The sequence below is a fragment of the Podarcis vaucheri genome, assembly GCF_965113315.1.
Source record: "Podarcis vaucheri genome assembly, chromosome: 8".
NCBI classification, from domain to species: domain Eukaryota; kingdom Metazoa; phylum Chordata; class Lepidosauria; order Squamata; family Lacertidae; genus Podarcis; species Podarcis vaucheri.
The window spans coordinates 14,249,982-14,269,881 of NC_138766.1; the positions used below are offsets into that span (position 1 = coordinate 14,249,982).

The window sequence follows — 19,900 nt, forward strand, 5'->3', positions numbered from 1 at the left end:
ATTGGATTGATGGGCTATAAATTTAATTATTTTTTAAAAAAATTTAAATTAAATTTCCTGTTTTACAATTTAGACTATTCATTTAAACAACCTTAAAATGTCAGTCACTTCTCTTCTTCTCTTTCCATGGTTCATTTTGCATAACATAAATCCCTGCATATTTTATATAAACTAAACCACGCAGTATTCCATTATTACATCCATCAAAACTTACACTGTTGAATTTATCTTAATGCTAACGAGGAGAGTCAGGACACTGAGATCCAGCGCCGAGGGCCTTCTGGTGGTTCCCTCATTGCGAGAAGTGAGGTTACAGGGAACCAGACAGAGGGCCTTCTCGGTAGTGGCACCCGCCCTGTGGAACGCCCTCCCTTCAGCTGTGACGGAAATAAGCAGCTATCCTATCTTTAAAAGACATCTGAAGGCAGCCCTGTTTAGGGAAGTTTTTAATATTTAATGCTGCATTGTTTTTAACACTCGATTGGGAGCCGCCCAGAGTGGCTGTGGAAACTCAGCCAGATGGGCAGGGTGATAATAATAATAATAATAATAATAATAATAATAATAATAATAATAATAAAATTATTATCATCATCATTATTATCATCACCATCATCATCATCATACTTGGCTGGAGCTGATGGGAGCTGCTGTCCAACAACGCCTGGAAGGCGCCAGGGTTAGCCCAGAGTTGGAGAGCGGCGAGGCAGAAGTGGATGCTTGTGTTGCCTCCCCAGCAAGCACCAAGGGACTAGTCCTCATCGCGCAGCGCCCGGAGTGGACACGGAGGGCAACCGAGAAGAACCCGGAGAACCAGACGCTGCCTTCCGTGGCTCTCGCGCGTAAAAGCGGGTGGCACCATGGGCTGGGGGTGACCAAGCTGGGGCCCTCCCTCCTCTTTCCCAGCCTCTGCCTTGTGGGGTCGCAAAAGAATCGGTTGCCCCTCTTCGCGCCGCTGGAAAAATAGGGAGAATAACACGGCGCAGCAGGTAACCCTCCGTGCGCGCAGAGGGCGCTCGAGAGGAGAAGGAGGAAGCGGGAAACAGCCGTCAAAGCCTTCTTCCGCTTCCTGCGAGCGAGAAGGAAAAGCTTCGACGGTGAAGCGTGGCTGCGAGGCCGGGAAAAGGGAAGGGAAGCGTTGCGTCTTTGGAGCCGACAGTGATCAAAGTTCGGTGGAATCTTCGCCGCTCCAACGTTCTCTTTCCCACGCTCAACGTTCTCTTTCCCACGCTCAACGTTCCATCGCGCTGCCTTCTTTCACCAGCGTTCCGTGTCGTCGTTCAGGATTGGAATAGCTGATATCTTTTTTTCTTTCTAATAAAAACAACTACTTTTGCTTCCGACGCGGCCTTTCCAGCCGCTGGATTATGAGCAGCAGCGAGTCGCCCGACTGTCCGGCGACGTCAGGTAGGATGGTGCAAAGTCTCTGTGACGATGGAGCCAGGTGTCCCGTTCACTTAGGGCGTGTCAGTTTAGGAGCTGAAATTTAATGTTTGCCTATTTATTCAGTGAGGGGGTCTGAAAAACATGTTTTGGGGCATGAGGAATTTAAACCTTATTTTTGTGACTGGACAGCATTTGGGTTGGTAAGGGTACATTTGATTAAGAAACAAATGAACTGCTCTCGGAAGGCCAGACAATTTTAATTTTGTCTTCTGAAAGTGTCAGGTAATAGAAAATATGTACAATATATAAATAAAAATATACCATATATAATATAACTGCAAGTACTTGCCATCATTTTTAAGGATTTGTATGAACTATTGCACACATTTTATTTACCAGCAAAAACTTAAGTTACATTAATTTAACCAAAGGACCTCTTGAATTCCCTAGTCACGTTACAACTTTTTAGCACCCCTCATTTTTGGAATTTGGAAGTTGAAAAATTAAATAGGCCCTACCAGCTAGTGCATTTCCTTCTCTTACTGGTTCTGTGGAAAATACTAATTGGGATTTACTGTGCCAATATGTACCTTAGTGTTACTTTGTTAGCATATTGTGCTGTAGGGGCAGATGGAGCTCATCAACCTGGAAAGACAGATAATCTAATAATAATAATAATAATAATTTTTATTTATACCCCGCCCTCCCCAGCCAAGGCTGGGCTCAGGGCGGCTAACAAGCAATAATAAAAACAAGTTGAATGAATACAACTTAAAAACAAGATTAAAATACAACAATTAAAATATTGAAACATTAAAATATTAAAATGCAGCCTCATCACAGGAGGAAAAAGAAAAAAGAAAGAGGGGGAGGGAATCAAATTGGCTCCAAGCCAAAGGTGGAACAACTCTGTCTTACAAGCCCTGCGGAAAGAAATCAGATCCTGCAGGGCCCTGGTCTCATGAGGCAGAGCGTTCCACCAGCCAGTGTTGAAAAGGCCCTGGCTCTGGTTGAAGCCAATCTAACTTCCTTAGGGCCTGGGACCACTAGGGTGTTGTTATTTATGGACCTTGAGGCTCTCCGTGGGGCATACCAGGAGAGGCGGTCCCGTAGGTATGAGGGTCCTAGGCTGTGAAGGGCTTTAAAGGTCAAAAGCAGCACCTTAAATCTGACCCTGTACTCCACCGGGAGCCAGTGCAGCTGGAAAAGCTAGAAGGAAAACACTTATCCCAAACCCTTTTCGGAGAACACCACAAATCCAGAGTGGATTCCCTAAGATGGTTGGATGGTGCCTTGTATGGCTCCCTCTGGCAACTCCTACAGCCAAGCTGATTCTGCTTTCCTTTGGACCACATCAGTGAGGCCAAGAGGGGAGTCTTGTTGTCTGGGCAGTCCATACACATTACCCAGGCTTGCGCTCCTGGGAAGTCGCTTTGGTGGTTTTACTTCATCGCATTGCCTCTTGAGACAGACAGATGCTAACAATATTGCGACGATTTTGTCTGTTGGGGAAATCAGTAGGACTTCAAAGTTTTGTTTTAAAAAAAAATATTTAAATTTTAACAATGCAAAGTATAAAAGAAAAATACAAAGACAAAAACAATATAAAAACACAAAATACATACTACAAAATACAACAATACAAACATTAAACACAAATATACAAAATACAAAAATACATACATTAAAAACTAATAATAAAAAGGAAAAGCACATATAAGAAAAACACAAAGGACTTTAAAGTTTTTGTTTGGATTGTGCCGCATATTTCATTAAGCTCTATTTTTAGATCCACGGGGTGTGTAAAATTCCTGGCCCCCAGATTGCCTGTTTTTTCCTGTTAATATAAAGCATAATAATAATATTATAATTTATTATTTATACCCTGCTCATCTGGCTGGGTTTCCCCAGCCACTCTGGGAGGCTTCCAACAGAATAATAATAATAATAATAATAATAATAATAATAATAAAGCAATAAAACATCAGACATTAAAAACTTCCCTAAAGAGGGCTGCCTTCAGATGTCTTCTAAAAGTCAGATAGTTGTTTACTGTATTTCCTTGACATCTGGTGGGAGGGTGTTCCACAGGGTGGGCGCCACTACCAAGAAGGCCCTCTGCCTGGTTCCCTGTAACTTCGCTTCTCAGCAGTGAGTGAACCGCCAGAAGGCCCTCGGCGCTGGATCTCAGTGTCCAGGCTGAACAATGGGGGTGGAGACACTCCTTCAGGTATACTGGGCCAAGGCCGTTTGGGGCTTTAAATGTTAGCACCAACATTCTGAATTGTGCTCGAAAATGTACTGGGAGCTGTGGTGTTTGTATGGAGCCCCTGGTCGTCTCACGGACTATTGACCCGTACACCACTAATCCGCTGCCACCAACCAGGTCACCCCTCGTAAAGTCACTTCAGTCTCAGTCAGCTTTTTAATTAATTAAGAAGAGTGTATTTTATTTCAGACATAAAACAAAACTTTTACAGCACACCAAACGGTGTTCCTCTTTACTTTCTTAGTCTTATGTTCCTCTCTCTATCTCATAGAATCATAGAGTTGGAAGAGACCACAAGGGCCATCGAGTCCAACCCCCTGCCAAGCAGGAAACATCATCAGAGCACTCCTGACATATGTTTGTCAAGCCTCTGCTTAAAGACCTCCAAAGAAGGAGACTTCACCACACTCCTTGGCAGCAAATTCCACTGTCCAACAGCTCTTACTGTCAGGAAGTTCTTCCTAATGTTTAGGTGGAATCTTCTTTCTTGTAGTTTGGATCCATTGCTCCGTGTCTGCTTCTCTGGAGCAGCAGAAAACAACCTTTCTCCCTCCTCTATGTGACATCCTTTTATATATTTGAACATGGCTATCATATCACCCCTTAACCTCCTCTTCTCCAGGCTAAACATGCCCTGCTCCCTTAGCCGTTCCTCATAGGCCTTTGACCATTTTGGTTGCCCTCCTCTGGACACGTTCCAGTTTGTCAGTGTCCTTCTTGAATTGTGGTGCCCAGAACTGGACACAGTACTCCAGGTGAGGTCTGACCAGAGCAGAATACAGTGGCACTATTACGTCCCTTGATCTAGATGCTATACTCCTATTGATGCAGCCCAGAATTGCATTGGCTTTTTTAGCTGCCGCATCACACCGGTATCTCTGCTACCTTCCCCCACACTCAAGGACCAACTGCCCTAACTGTCTCTCTATTACCAACTGCCTTTCCCAACCAGCCAACCCATGAAATCCAACCAATTACCCACCCACAACTCCCAACGAACTCCTCCCAGAACTAGTTCTATAGACCCACTGACTCCACCCCCTGGGTCCTGTCTGTGCAACCTATTTAACTATTTCCCCTCCAGCACTCTCTCATATATGTTAACGTCACAGGAGCCAGTGTAGGTCTTTCAAGACCGGTGTTATATGGTGCCGGCAGCCACTCCCAGTCTGCAGTCTAGCTACCGCATTCTGGATTAATTGTAGTTTCCGGGTCACTTTCAAAGGTAGCCCCACACACATTGCAGTAGTCCAAGCAGGAGATAACCAGAGTGTGCACCATTCTGGCAAGACAATCTGTGGGCAGGTAGGGTCTCAGCTGGTGTGCCAGATGCTGATTTTGTTTGTTGGAGAAACCAATGGGACTTCGAAGTGTTTGTTCAGATTGTACCACATGTTTCATTAACCTCTGTTTTTAGATCCATGGGTTGTGTAAAATTCCTCCCCTCCCAGATTGCCTGTTTTATTCCTGTTAATACAGTGGTACCTCAGGTTACATACGCTTCAGGTTACAGACTCCGCTAACCCAGAAATAGTGCTTCAGGCTAAGAATTTTGCTTCAAGATGAGAACAGAAATCGGGCTCTGGCGGCGCGGTAGAAGTGGGAGGCCCCATTAGCTAAAGTGGTGCTTCAGGTTAAGAACAGTTTCAGGTTAAGAACGGACCTCCAGAACAAATTAAGTACTTAACCTGAGGTACCACTGTATAAGGCATGCCTAAGACCTTGTGTTAAGCTGAATTTCAGGCTTCTGCTTGTCTTGGCTAACCTGTATTATGACGTTTGTGTGTTCTGCTTCCTCTGCAGCCGTGGCGTCGTACACTTGCATCACTTGCCGCGTAGCTTTCAAGGATGCTGATGTCCAGCGTGCCCACTACAAGACCGACTGGCACAGGTACAACCTGAAACGGAAAGTCGCCGAGATGCCACCTGTCACTGCTGAGAACTTCCAGGAGAGGGTTCTGGCGCAGAGAGCCGGGCTGGAGGAGCAGAACAAGGTGACTGCTACCTACTGCACGGCTTGCAGCAAGAGATTCTCCAACTTCAACGCTTACGAGAACCACCTGAAGTCCAAGAAGCACCTGGAGCTCGAGAAGAAAGCCGTCCAGGCGGTCAGCAAGAAGGTCGAACTCCTGAATGAGAAGAACTTGGAGAAAGGCCTCGCTCAAGAGAACGTCGACAAAGATGCCATGAATGCCGCCATCCAGCAAGCCATCAGAGCCCAGCCCTCCCTGTCTCCAAAGAAGGCTCCCTTCTTGCCTGGCGGTGCTGCTGGGTCTTCGGTTGCTGTGGAAAGTAGCAGAGAGCGTGCGGAAAAAGCTCCCCGGCTACAGTGGTTTGAGGAACAGGCCAAGAAGCTGGCAAGAGAACAATCGGAGGAAGAAGAGGAGGCCGATGATATGGAAGAAGGTAGTGGGACAAGGGCAGTTTATTCTGGCAGCAGTCTTTTGGGGATTTTGGATGCTTTAACACAGGAAAAGCCATCATCATCATCATCATCATCATCATAATTTCTTATTTATACCCCGCCCATCTGGCTGAGTTTCCCCAGCCACTCTGGGCGGCTCCCAATCAAGTGTTAAAAACAATACAGCATTAAATACAGTGGTGCCTTGCAAGACGAAATTAATCCATTCCGCAAGTCTCTTCGTCTAGCGGTTTTTCATCTTGCGAAGCAACCCGCTTAGCGGATTAGCGGTTTAGCGGCTATTAAAGGCTTAGCGGATTAGCAGCTAAAAGGCTATTAGCGGCTTAGAAAAAGGGGGGGAGCACAAAAAATCGGAACACTTGCAAGACATTTTCGTCTTGCAAAGCAAGCCCATAAGGAAAATCGTCTTGCAAAGCAGCTCAAAAACGGAAAACCCTTTTGTCTAGTGGGTTTTCCGTCTTGCGAGGCATTCGTCTTGTGGGGCACCACTGTATTTAAAACTTCCCTGAACAGGGCTGCCTTCAGATGTCTTTTAAAGATAGGATAGCTGCTTATTTCCTTCACATCTGAAGGGTGTTCCACGCGGTGGGTGCCACTACCGAGAAGGCCCTCTGCCTGGTTCCCTGTAACCTCACTTCTCACAATGAGGGAACCGCCGGAAGGCCCTCAGTGCTGGATCTCAGTGTCTGGGCTGAACGATGGGGGTGGAGACGCTCCTTCAGATATACAGGACCGAGGCCGTTTAGGGCTTTAAAGGTCAGCACCAACACTTTGAATTGTGCTCGGAAACGTACTGGGAGATCTTCTGGACTACAATTCCCATCATTCCTGGCCATGTTGGCTGAGGCTGATGGGAGGTGTTCAACAACAACATGTGTTTGTGTTGTCTGACCCCTGGTTTATTAGAAAGTCCCATTCATAGGCTTTGTACAGCAGCTAGTTCAAATCAGCAGTTTATATCTAGGCTGAAAATATAGAGGTGATAGGGAGAATTTGGGCTGCTTGAATATTTTTTTAAAAATTGTTTTAACAAAAAATTTATACCACTTGATTGTAAGAAAACCCCTAAGCTGGTTACAAAAATATAGAGCAATAAAATTATTGATAACAATGGTTAATATACATGTATAGAAAAACATTCCGAAGGATTGTTAGAATTAATAGTAGCTCAAAGTACAGTGGTGCCCCGCAAGACGAATGCCTCGCAAGACGGAAAACCCACTAGACGAAAGGGTTTTCCGTTTTTGAGCTGCTTCGCAAGATGAATTTCCCTATGGGCTTGCTTCGCAAGACAAAAACGTCTTGCGAGTGTTCCGATTTTTTTCCGCTTCCCCCCCTTTTTCTAAGCCGCTAATAGCCTTTTAGCCGCTAAGCCTTTAATAGCCGCTAAACCGCTAATAGCGCTAATCCGCTAAGCCGCTAATAGGGTTGCTTCGCAAGACGAAAAACCGCTAGACAAAGAGACTCGCGGAACGGATTAATTTCGTCTTGCGAGGCACCACTGTAGGTAAAACATATGTAGCTTCGTCTCAACAGACTTGCCTAAAGAAAATGTGGGGTTTTTTTTGCCAATTATACGGCCTTCGCCCAGTATGCTTGAAAGAGCGTCTCCACCCACATCGTTCAGCCCAGACACTGAGGTCCAGCTCTGTGGGTCTTCTACTGGTTCCCTCATTGCAAGAAGTGAGGTTACAGGGAATCAGGCAGAGGGCCTTCTTGGTAGTGGCACCCGCCCTGTGGAACGCCCTCCCACCAGATGTCAAGGAAATAAACAACTATCTGACTTTTAGAAGACTTCTGAAGGCAGCCCTCTTTAGGGAAGTTTTTAATGTTTGATGTTTTATCGTGTTCTGTTGGGGCTGGGGCAATTATTGTTATTGTTATTATTGATTCCCCCCCAAAAAAAAAACAACAACAGCTGTCACCAAATTAATACAAAGTTAAAGCCTAAACAAAAAAAAAAATTAAGCAGGCACTAAAAAGAAGACAGCACAGTGTTCTTAGGGAGTTTTTTTAGTGTTCGCCTTGAATGCTCAAGCAGCCCAAATGATTTTGGGAGCAATCAAGGGGGTGGTAGACCATTCATAATTCTGAGATCACTAGCCTGCCGCTTGTATTGAATGGTTAACCTGCATCTTTTGGTCAGCATGAAAAGATTCCTCCTAAGCTTTCACTTTCTCTTGGTTTGAAAGGTTGGGAGGATGTAGACTCAGATGAAGATCTGGAGGTTGAAGAAGGACCGATGGAAGGAATCCCGGATGAGGCCGAGGAGAGTGCGTCTGGGACGGATCACCCCAGCTCAGACGCGATCCCAGTAACTGACTGCTTATTCTGTTCCCACCATTCAAGCTGTCTCATGAAGAATGTGTCCCACATGACAAAAGTTCACAGTTTCTTTATTCCAGATATAGAATATCTTGTGGATATCAGAGGTCTGATTAAGTACTTGGGTAAGTCTTAAGACATGCCAGCCTCAGCTATCTCAAGCTCTCTTGTTGATTTTAAGATGGCATCCTGTGGCATTCATCTCAGTGTTGTTCCTCAGAGTAAAATACATATCATTTGAAACAGGGTGGATTTGATTTAAATCACTAGTCAGTAAGACTTGATTTAAATCTTTTTTTTTTTTACAGAAAGAATCATTCTTGCTAGTATAATCTTAATATTTACAACCAGATGAAGGTTTCATTTTTTGAATAATAAATTTTCAGAGTAGTTTTTACAGTTATATCAAAAATTACGGATTTGGTTATACTATTAGAAATACATAGATAATTAGGAAATTATTGTGAGGTGAACTGATACAAGGCTATTATATTTGTGGGGGACGCGGGTGGCGCTGTGATCTAAACCACTGAGCCCCTTGGGCTTGCCGATTGGAAGGTCCGCAGTTCAAATCACAGCGACGGGGTGAGCTTCCGTTGTTCTGTCCCAGCTCCTGCCAACCTAGCAGTTCAAAAGCACACCAGTGCAAGTAGATGAATAGGTACTGCTGCAGTGGAAAGGTGAACAGCATTTTCATGAGCTCTGGTTTCCGTCACGATGTCCCGTTGCGCCATAAGCGGTTTAGTCCTGCTGGCCACATAACCCAGAAAGCTGTCTGTGGACAAACACTGGCTCCCTTGGCCTGTAAGCGAGATGAATACCGCAAACTTAATTCTATTGTAACAAACTTAATTCTACTGTACAAACTTAATTCTATTGTAACAAACTTAATTCTACTGTACTAACATAATTCTATTTTCAAACTTAATTCTATTGTGTTTTATGTTCACTTAGTACGGTATGTGATTGGTTTGGGACCGTAATAAATTTAATGCAGTCATGAGCGCCGCAACCCCATAGTCGCCTTTGACTGGACTTAACCGTCCAGGGGTCCTTTACCCTACCTCTTTACTATTTTATTTGTTTTATTTATTTTTGTATTTACAGTGGTGCCTCGCAAGACGAAAATAATCCGTTCTGTGATTCTCTTCGTCTAGCGGTTTTCTCGTCTTGCGAAGCAAGCCCATTGACGGATTAGCGGGTTAGCGCTATTAGCGGCTTTTAGCAGCTTATCGGATCAGCTGATAAGCGGCTTAGCGGCTTAGAAAAAGGGGGGAAGGGGGAAAAAACCGCAGGAACTCGCAAGACATTTTCGTCTTGCGAAGCAAGCCCATAGGAGATTCATTTTGCGAAGCACCTCCAAAACGGAAAACTCTTTCGTCTAGCGAGTTTTCCGTCTTGCAAGGCATTCGTCTTGCGGGGCACCACTGTACTGTATAATGTGAAGCAGGTGTGTGGTCTTCCAGATGTTGCTAGACTTGAAACTTCCACGGGGTTAATTGGATTTGGGAGTTCGGCAACACACAGATTTCCCATCCCTGATGTACAGTAGAACAACATTTGGGCTGTGGAATGCTGTGAAACCACCAAATACGTTGCGTTAGCATAAGATGGGAGAGTACAGTGTGTGTATCTTTCTCATAACCCACAGGAGAGAAGGTTGGCATTGGGAAAATCTGCCTGTGGTGCAATGAGAAGGGGAAATCCTTCTACACGACGGAAGCTGTGCAGGCCCATATGAACGACAAAAGCCACTGCAAGCTCTTCACGGAAGGTGATGCTGCTCTGGAGTTTGCAGACTTCTATGACTTCAGGTGGGAAATGGCAGCGGCCAAATTTAGACACACAGCAAATGAAACATTTCAGTTTTGGCCTTTGCATTGGTCTAGTATTGTGCTGGGACGCGGGTGGTGCTGTGGGTTAAGCCACAGAGCCTAGGACTTGCCGATCAGAAGGTCGGCGGTTCGAATCCCCGCGACAGGGTGAGCTCCCGTTGCTCGGTCCCTGCTCCTGCCAACCTAGCAGTTTGAAAGCACGTCAAAGTGCAAGTAGATAAATAGGTACCACTCCGACGGGAAGGTAAACAGCGTTTCTGTGCGCTGCTCTGGTTCGCCAGAAGTGGCTTAGTCATACTGGCCACATGACCCAGAAGCTGTCCCTCGGCCAATAAAGCGAGATGAGCACCACAACCCCAGAGTCGGCCATGACTGGACCTAATGGTCAGGGGTGCCTTTACCTTTTCTAGTATTGTGCTACTCGGGTAACATACACAAGCAAGACTCTCGTGGATGGGCAGAGTAACATTCTACTTCCCTGCTGCTGCTGCTCCCTAACCATGGTTGGATCCTGGCATTGGAAACAAGTCGCTTTATTCTGCTTGCTCACAAAGTGTCCACTCACTGGAGCGGTGTGGGGCTGTTGTTAATGTGGAAGCAGCCGCCTTCTCACTTGAGTGCTGACATGTCTGTTAGCCTCCTGAAAACCAGTGGCTTCCCCAAAAATCCATTTGACCTTTCAGAAGTCTGTTTGGCTACAAGCTTGCTTATACAGTGTTACCTCGGGTTACATACGCTTCAGGATGAGAACAGAAATCGTGCTCCGACGGCGCAGCAGGAGGCCCTATTAGCTAAAGTGGTGCTTCAGGTTAAGAACAGTTTCAGGTTAAGTACAGACCTCTGGAACGAATTAAGTAATTAATCCGAGGTATCACTGTATGCTCACGTGAAGCCCAGACATTTTATTTCACAAGAATTTGTGCAGCAGTGGGACAAACGCTTGCTAGAGATTTAGTTGAACAAGCAGGGGTACTGGGTAGCTTCAATCCTTTGGTGTAGGCAGCGGAGGGGAAATGTACATCGGAAACATGTTAAGAGGTAGTCAGTTAATCTGAGCCCATGGGATAGGGCTGGTTTTATACATTTCGGACAAATGATTTCCTGCGCTAGCCTATAGAGGTGTACCAGCTGATGGAGCAAGATATACAGGGCACAATCTACCAGAAATCACTTTTGCATAAGCCCTTTTGAATCTAGAACAGAACGTCAAAGCAGGTTGTGCTGGTAATACTACATTTTCCCTTCACCAGGCTGCTGTAATGCAAATTCTTTTATTTTGTAAAATGTATAGACTGCTTTTCACCAAAATATTTACTATGAGGTGGCCAGCATACGTTATGAGTTGGTGTTCAGTGTTCTAACCATATTTTGGTTTAACTTCATGTTATTACAGTACGCCATTAGGCCATTTATTAAGATGGTATACTAAGCCAGGATTTGATCATCTGAATACAACCACTGTTTCCACCTTGCCACTGGTACTTCGTCTCCAGCGATAACCTTTTAGCTTAAAACCTACATTCTGTTAAGTTATTGTTCTATAGCCCCATCATATGGATACAGCGTGTTCTTTTACAGCAGACGAGAATAATAGTATAGCCCTGTTTGTTTGTTTGTTTGTTTGTTGTATCAAAATATATGCAGCTGTATCTTAAATATATATCACAGCAGTTTACAACACCATAAAAACCAAAAACAAGCAGTAACATCATAAAACGTTAAAAGCAAGTTAAAAGCAAAAAGAGCTTTAAAACAGGCATCCGTAGACCATTGTGGGTGACAGTCAGCTGGGACTGTACCATTTTAGGTTAAGGTGAGGGATTTTATTCTTGCTTATCCCCATAGAAACAATGCAGACTCCTTGCATGTAATAAACTAGTGCATCACAGTGAGAGCTATGCTAGAACCTTTCTCCCTGGTATAAGTACAGGAGTTCTTCTATTCCTTTTTCAAAGGGGAGCATTGAGATATGCGGTCCTCTAGCTCTCATCTAAAGTGTTGCAATCCTCCAGCTCTCATCTAAAACCTCCACGTTTCCTGATTTTCCTGTGCTTGGCACCTTCCTGTTTTCCTGGTCCTGGTACAGTTATGCTACATGGCAGTTGTGAATGAGAAGATCAGCTTTGGGTGGGTTGAGAAGCCAAGTCTCATTCGAACGCTATTCCAGAACCTTGCAGTGGCTTTGGTGTCACAGTTCTGGAGTATATGTAGCCGTTTGTGGCATATTACTCAAAAGAGACTTTCACCTCCTCCTCAGAAGTTTTAATGGGTAACCTGTGTACATCACTTGTTGGTAGCTGGTCTTGAGATTGAGCTGTTATTTCTGTTTCATAGGAGCACTTATCCTGACTATCAGGAAGGAGATGGTGCAGAGATGTCTGAAGAACTGCCACCAGAGAAGAATTTGGATTATGATGATGATTCAATGGAGCTGATTTTACCTTCAGGTAAGTGTATTCTTGAAATATACCAGGATCATCCCAAGTGCACACTTTACAGATTCAGTAGCAATTCGTGCAAGTCAGGGTGGGTGGTTCACACAGTTGCCTTCTAAATGACTTGCCTTGAAGGTGAGCTGTCCCTGCCTTTCCCCAGAATATTTAATAATAATACTATTTTTTTATTTATACCCCACCCATCTGGCTGGGTTTCCCCAGGTACTATGGGTGGCTTACAGCATATCCAAAAACATAAAACATCAAGCATTAAAAACCTCCGAATACAGGGCTGCCTTCAGATGTCTTCTAAAAGTTGTGTAATTTTTTTAACTCCTGGACATCTGAAGGGAGGGCGTTCCACAGGGCGGGTGCCACTACCGAGAAGGCCCTCTGCCTGGTTCCCTGTCACCTCACTTCTCATAGTGAGGGAACCAGCAGAAGACCCTCTGAGGAGGATCTCATTGTCTGGGCTGAACAATGGGGGTGGATACGCTCTTTCAGGTATACTGCGCTGAAACCATTTAGGACTTTAAAGGTCAGCACCAACACTTTGAATAGTGCTCAGAAACATACTGGAAGCCAGTGAAGACCCTTTATGAGTAGTGTTATATGGTTCCAGCGACCACTCCCAGTCACCAGTCTGGCTGCCGCATTCTGAATTAGTTGTAGTTTCCAGGTCACCTTCAAAGGTAGCCCCACGTAGAGCGCATTGCAGTAGTCCAAGCGGGAGATAACCAGAGCATACACCACACTGGCAAGACAGTCTGCGGACAGGTAGGGTCTCAGCCTGCATACCAGATGGAGCTGGTAGACAGCTGTCCTGGACACAGAATTGACCTGTGCCTCCATGGACAGTTGTGAGTCCAAAATGACTCCCAGGCTGCGCACCTGGACCTTCAGGGGCACAGTTACCTTATTCAGGACCAGGGAATCCCCCACACCCACCCGCCCCCTGTCCCCCCAAAAACAGTACTTCTGTCTTGTCAGAATTCAACCTCAGTCTGTTAGCCATCATCCATCTGCCAGCCGCCTCCAGGCACTCACACAGGACCTTCACCACCGTCACTGGTTCTGATCTGAAGGAGAGTTAGAGCTGGGTATCATCCGCATACTGGTGGACACCCAGCTTTTGTACTAATGCTATGACTGCGGTGTGAGCATGCCTCTGTCCAGGAACCAGCATCCGTTGGCAGATTTTGACCCCCTGAAGCAAGTTCCTTGCTCTATCAGTTGTTGATCCACTGATGGTTGGGTTGATGTGCGTGGAGAAGTCGAGTCTGTTGCAGTGGGATTAGTCAACAAGAACTTTGTGGGGCAGGGCTGTTTCGGGCCTTTGTTTCTTATCCATCCCTAAGAGAAGCGTCTTAAAGAAAAAAGACCTCAGCCCAGTGTGTGCCACGTTATTGCATCTTTGCCTGTGCTCTTGCACTTCCATCTTATAAGGCATACTCAGAAGAAAGTTGTGTTGACTTCAGTGTGGCAGCATTCACAGTGAGCACACTGAATGTTATAGACTTAACATGCAATGTTCCAATCAAGGTCTGAAGGCACAAGCTATACAGCAGCCTTGGGAAGCCTTAACTTCGCTGCCTTAAGTTCCATGTTGAAATAAAAGTGGAATGTACCGTATTTTTCGCTCTATAAGACGCACCAGACCACAAGACGCACCTAGTTTTTGGAGGAGGAAAACAAGAAAAAAAATGTTTGAATCTCAGAAGCCAGAACAGCAAGAGGGATCGCTACGCAGTGAAAGCAGCAATCCTTCTTGCTGTTCTGGCTTCTGGGATAGCTGTGCAGACTGCATTCGCTCCATAAGACGCACACACATTTCCCCTTACTTTTTAAGAGGGAAAAAGTGAGTCTTATAGCGCAAAAAATACGGTAATGTACTAATCATGAATAAACAGTTTGTTCCATTACTTTCAGTGCAGCTAATACACAGGGACGGTGCTAACCTTTCCATTTGGTTGACTTGCAGCAGCAATCACCTTGCAAAATTCCCAGGCACACCCCTTAAGCTTGTCGGTCATTTTCGTACGTGTGTCTTTAATATTGCGCTGTCTGAGAAATGGGGAAATCACTTCCCGGCTTTAAAAATCTCATAGGAGAGGTCTGCAGGCATATGGCAACACAGTTCTGCTGTGACCCCGGCGGGTCTAGCCTTGAGATCCACATTTATGCCACTCTAAAGGAAGTACGTGCTTTAAATGGGAGAGCAAAACAAAGAATTTGATTTAAACCAGCAAAGTGGAGTGTGAGGTCTCAGGATTCTGCCCCTGTTAGAGTTCTCTTTGATGGATTAAAAATCCTTATGGGGACAGGAAAGTTCTTTTTTATAAAAAGAGAAGAAAAGAAAATCGGTGGTAACATATGATAAAGGTGGGCTGCAAATGAAATGAAATGCTCTCTTTCAGAGCCTTTTCAGTGATTTCTAGCACATTACAGTGCAGCATCATCACATACTGAGGGCAGTGCTTAGAGAGAACATTCCTGAATGTTCCTGAAAAATAGAGGTGTTCCGTGTAGAAAATCTGACCCTCAAACTTTTAAACCATGGGTAAGCAAACTAAGGCCTGGGGGCTGGATCTGGCCCAATCGCCTTCTAAATCCAGCCCGCGGATGGTTCAGGAATCAGCGTACTTTTACATGAGTGGAATGTGTCCTTTTATTTAAAATGCATCTCTGGGTTATTTATGGGGCATAGGAATTCATTCGTTTTTTTCTTCAAAATATAGACTGGCCTCCCCACAAGGTCTGAGGGACAGTGGACCGGCCCCCTGCTGAAAAACTTAGCTGACCCCAAATTTGAACTGTTGATGCAAATATTTAAACATGTAAGCCACTAGATGGCACTTTTGGGATGCTAGCATTCCGATTCCTGAACTCTGCTTGTTTACTAGAGATTGTTCCCATGACAAACGTTGTTCGAAGTGGTCAACACATTCACATGGGTGTGGAATGCGATACTTTCTATTCCAGTATATCTGACTTGGGTCGCAGTGTGCATGTAGGGAACACAACACACTGGAAGTCTCTGATTGTTCAAAGCTCCCCTCTTCTTGTTTCAGCCAGTCAGTTATTTGTGTTCTCTCACCTCCCCAGACACACAGACACACATATCCATGATGATCTTTTGCTCTTTTTGCTTTGGGGTAGCTCTGAAGTATAGGCTCTGTTAAGAATAATTTGCCAGGGGAGAATTTTGACCAAGCTTTACCGTTGAGGGCTATGTTTCTAATGCTGTGGCTGATTCAGCGAATACAGTTTTAGTGCTTGCAAGGCGTTAGCTGTTAATTTTGCTGCTAGGATTTTCCAAAAAATGATAACGAGTAAACAGAGCAACATGAAGAAGTCACATTGAAAATACATTAGAGCACAGGGTGGATTTGATTTAAATCAAATTGATTTAAATCACTAGTCAATAAGACTTGATTTAAATCATTTTTTTACAGAAAGACTCATTCTTGCTGGTATAATCTTAATATTTACAACCAGATGAAGGTTTCATTTTTGTAAGAATTTTTTTTTACTGTTATATAAAAAATTACTGATTTGGTTATACTATTAGAAATACATAGACAGATGTTCATGGATTTTTTGTGAGGTTTAGTAAGTTAGCTGTTTATATTTGGACAACTTTTCTGCTGTACTTTATTGGAAGGAGAAAAATAATCATTTCCTTAATAATAATTTAAACAATTTATTTAACTAAAACAATAACATTATAGCAAATGGATCCATGTTTGTTAACTGATGTGGTTAAACATTTTTTAAAATAAAAACCCCCACTTAGACTGAGTTTTAGCACACATGAAAAACTTAAATTCTTTTTTCCTGATGACTAGTCTTTGGACTATAAGGTAACTTAAATAGAAAACAATCTTTAGAAATATTTTCCCTCCAAAATATTTTTTTTAAAAAAAACAATTTAAATAAAAAAACCAATTTAATTTTTAAAAAAATCCTCTTTTTTTGAAAAAAAGCATTGATTTTTATCCACCCTGATAGAGCATCACTTAACCAAAACTGAAGAGAAGAAAAGCCTAAGAGAGAGGGAGAGAGTCTTGATTAGCCATTTCCCCTATTTGTTGCATGTAGTCGGCTATGGCAGTATGTAAAGAAAGGGGGCGCTGTGGGTTAAGCCACAGAGCCTAGGACTTGCCGATCAGAAGGTCGGCGGTTCGAATCCCCGCGACGGAGTGAGCTCCCGTTGTTCAGTCCCAGCTCCTGCCAACCTAGCAGTTCGAAAGCACTGGTTCGCCAGAAGCGGCTTAGTCATGCTGGCCATATGACTCAGAAGCTCCCTTGGCCAATAAAGTGAGATGAGCACTGCAACCCCAAAGCCGGTCACAACTGGACCTAATGGTCAGGGGTCCCTTTACCTAGTCTGCTATGGCAGTACGTAAAGAAAGGGGTGTTCAACTCCCCACCCTCAAATGTGTGAAATCCTTAGTGAAGTTCTGAAGAGCCATTGCAACTCACTGCAGTGGGATGAAATTCTGAAGTTCTCGGAATGAAGTGAGAACCACATTCTTAGCACGGTTGGGAACTGTATTTGGGGACAAGGGGGGCGGTCACGTTATCCCAGTAGAAATCTGTCAGGGGTTGCATTCCAATAGTGGGTGAGGCCACACGCAATCATTAAAACACACACAGCTGTTTCCCATGGAAATAGAGGCATATATTTTATTTTTAGTAACTCCAGCTTCACTGTCCATTTTCTCTGTGAATAGTTTTTTCCAGTTTACCTTTGTTTCAAAAGCTACTCTGTTGCTTTAATACTCACATTTCCTTCTTACAAAGGTGCCCGGATCGGTCACCGTTCATTGATGAGGTACTACAAGCAGCGGTTTGGTGCTTCAAGAGCTGTGGCTGTTTCTAAAAATAAACATGCTGTGGGCAGAGTATTGCAGCAATATAAAGCTCTGGGATGGACAAGCAGCACAGGTAAGCAAACAGCATTAGGGTGTTATATCAATACAGTTACTAGCCATTGTCCTTGAGAAGCATCTCTTTCAGCCATAAGAAGGGACATTTACCTGGAAGTAGCCAATTATAGTAGCTGCCTGCTTTTCTCTCTTATTCTAAACTAGTTGGTATACCGTTTCAAAGAGCTGGTGTCTCTTAATTCCATGTGTGTAGCATCTGTCTGGGACGTGGGTGGCGCTGTGGGTTAAACCACAGCCTAGGGCTTGCCGATCAGAAGGTCGGCGGTTCAAATCCCCGCGACGGGGTGATCTCCCGTTGCTCGGTCCCTGCTCCTGCCCACCTAGCAGTTCGAAAGCACGTCAAAGTGCAAGTAGATAAATAGGCGGGAAGGTAAACGGCGTTTCCGTGCGCTGCTCTGGTTCGCCAGAAGCGGCTTAGTCATGCTGGCCACATGACCCGGAAGCTGTACGCCGGCTCCCTCGGCCAATAAAGCGAAATGAGTGCCGCAACCCCAGAGTCTGCCACGACTGGGCCTAATGGTCAGGGGTCCCTTGACCTTTATCTTTAGCATCTGTCTAGAGCTTTTTTCAAAAGGGTCAGATTTGATGAAGTGAACATGTGTGAGGGCCAACCAAAGTTATTGAACTTTTTTTAGGATTGAAGTTGTTGAGCTTTTGGGGGGATTTTACCCCAGGAAATAAACTGCCATACAATTTTACCCCAAAGTTGCTGAGGATTAAAGTTTTATCCCAGGAAAATAACTGCCCCCAAAAACGGACTTTGGACATGCCTGGGCTAGGCATTCTGTTACTTCCGTCTGGGCCCAGTTGTGTGTGTGTGTGTGTGTGTGTGTGTGTGTGTGTGTGTGTATTCTTTGGGAATTGCCAAATTTAGGCATGCTTCCTGGGCCCAAATTTAACACATCTCCCAACATCAACTGCATTTTATGTAGCAAGCCGCTAGACCTGTGCAGACATCATTGTAGGACTGGGTGCTTCTGTTCATCGTAAAAGTTGCTTTGCCTTCAGGTTAAGTGTTGAATGTTGGAAGGGGTAGTCGGGTGGCACTGTGGTCTAAACCACTGAGCCTCTTGGGCTTGCCGATCAGAAAGTCGGCGGTTCGTATCCCCATGATTGAATGAGCTCCCATTGCTCTGTCCCAGCTTCTGCCAACCTAGCACTTCGAAAGCATGCCAGTACAAGTAGATAAATGGTTACTGTTGTGGCGGGAAGGTAAACGGCATTTCCATGCGCTCTGGTTTCCGTCATGGTGTTCCATTGTGCTAGAAGCAGTTTAGTCCTGCTGGCCACATGACCCGGAAAGCTGTCTGTGGACAGACAGTGGCTTCCTCGGCCTGAAAAGCGAGATGAGAGCCGCAACCCCACAGTCGCCTTTGACTGGACTTAACCGTCCAGGGGTCCTTTACGTTTACCTTTAATGTTGGCTCTTTCTCCATAACTTCAGGAGCAGCACTGGCTCGAGAGCGTGACATGCAGTACCTTCAGAGGATGAAGGCGAAGTGGATGTTGAAGACCGGCATGCAGAATAACGCTACAAAGCAGATGCACTTCCGCGCGCAAGTCAGGTTCTGAGAGTGCCCAGCGATAAGCATGACTAGCCTGAGCTTGCCTCGTTCTTTCTGCAGTACTGTGGAAGGAAGATCCAGTCGCAGAGAAATGTGGTACTTCCTGCTGCTATTTCAGCATGTTTCCCAAGGAGATCTCAGCCCGGTGTAACTGGTTGTCAGACTTCAAATCAATAAAGCCTATGCATAAGAAAGGATGTTTTGCTGGTTATTCGCAGTATCGGCTCTCAGGTATCTATGCTGTGCAGCTGAGTTGCACTTCAGACAGTTGAAAGATTTACTGAGGAAGTGTCAAACACTTAGAACAACGCTGTTAGGTGAGGGGGTCAGTTTTATCCACATACACATACCTTGGATCTCAAACACTTGGCTCCTGAACAATCGAAACCCAGAAGTGACTGTTCCCGTTTTCAAATGTTCTTTTGGAAACCAAACATCCAATGGGGCATCCACGGCTTCCGATTGGCTGCAGGAGCTTCCTGCAGCCAATCAGAAGCCGCACTTTGATTTCCGAACATTTTGGACTTCCAGAACGGATTCCATTCAACTTCCAAGGTACGACCGTATTGCAGGGGGCAGCTGCTCAGAAAGAGGAGTTTGCTTGAGAGGCATTTGCAGCAGATGAGAACTTCAAACCAGGGCCTTTCTAACCCACACCCAGGCCAACATGCTATACCAGTTCTCCCTCTGTTTCTGAACACTAGGGAA

At 44.9% G+C, this 19,900-nt stretch overlaps 1 protein-coding gene across 3 annotated transcripts; it reads left to right on the forward strand.

The window, feature by feature from the left end:
• The first annotated feature begins 711 nt into the window (after positions 1-711).
• Positions 712-19,386, forward strand: ZNF622 (zinc finger protein 622). Of its 3 annotated transcripts, none has more exons than XM_082234506.1 (7): positions 712-1,407; positions 5,459-6,061; positions 8,273-8,530; positions 10,057-10,219; positions 12,575-12,687; positions 17,482-17,625; positions 19,072-19,386. In XM_082234506.1, the coding sequence occupies exons 1-7, from the start codon at positions 1,368-1,370 to the stop codon at positions 19,197-19,199; spliced, it is 1,449 nt and encodes a 482-aa protein (XP_082090632.1). In that variant the 5' UTR covers positions 712-1,367; the 3' UTR covers positions 19,200-19,386. The 3 variants fall into 3 exon arrangements, with proteins under 3 accessions (XP_082090632.1, XP_082090634.1, XP_082090633.1); XM_082234508.1 differs by lacking the exon at positions 712-1,407 and adding an exon at positions 1,519-1,668; XM_082234507.1 differs by lacking the exon at positions 712-1,407 and adding an exon at positions 4,609-4,960.
• The last annotated feature ends 514 nt before the right edge of the window (positions 19,387-19,900 follow it).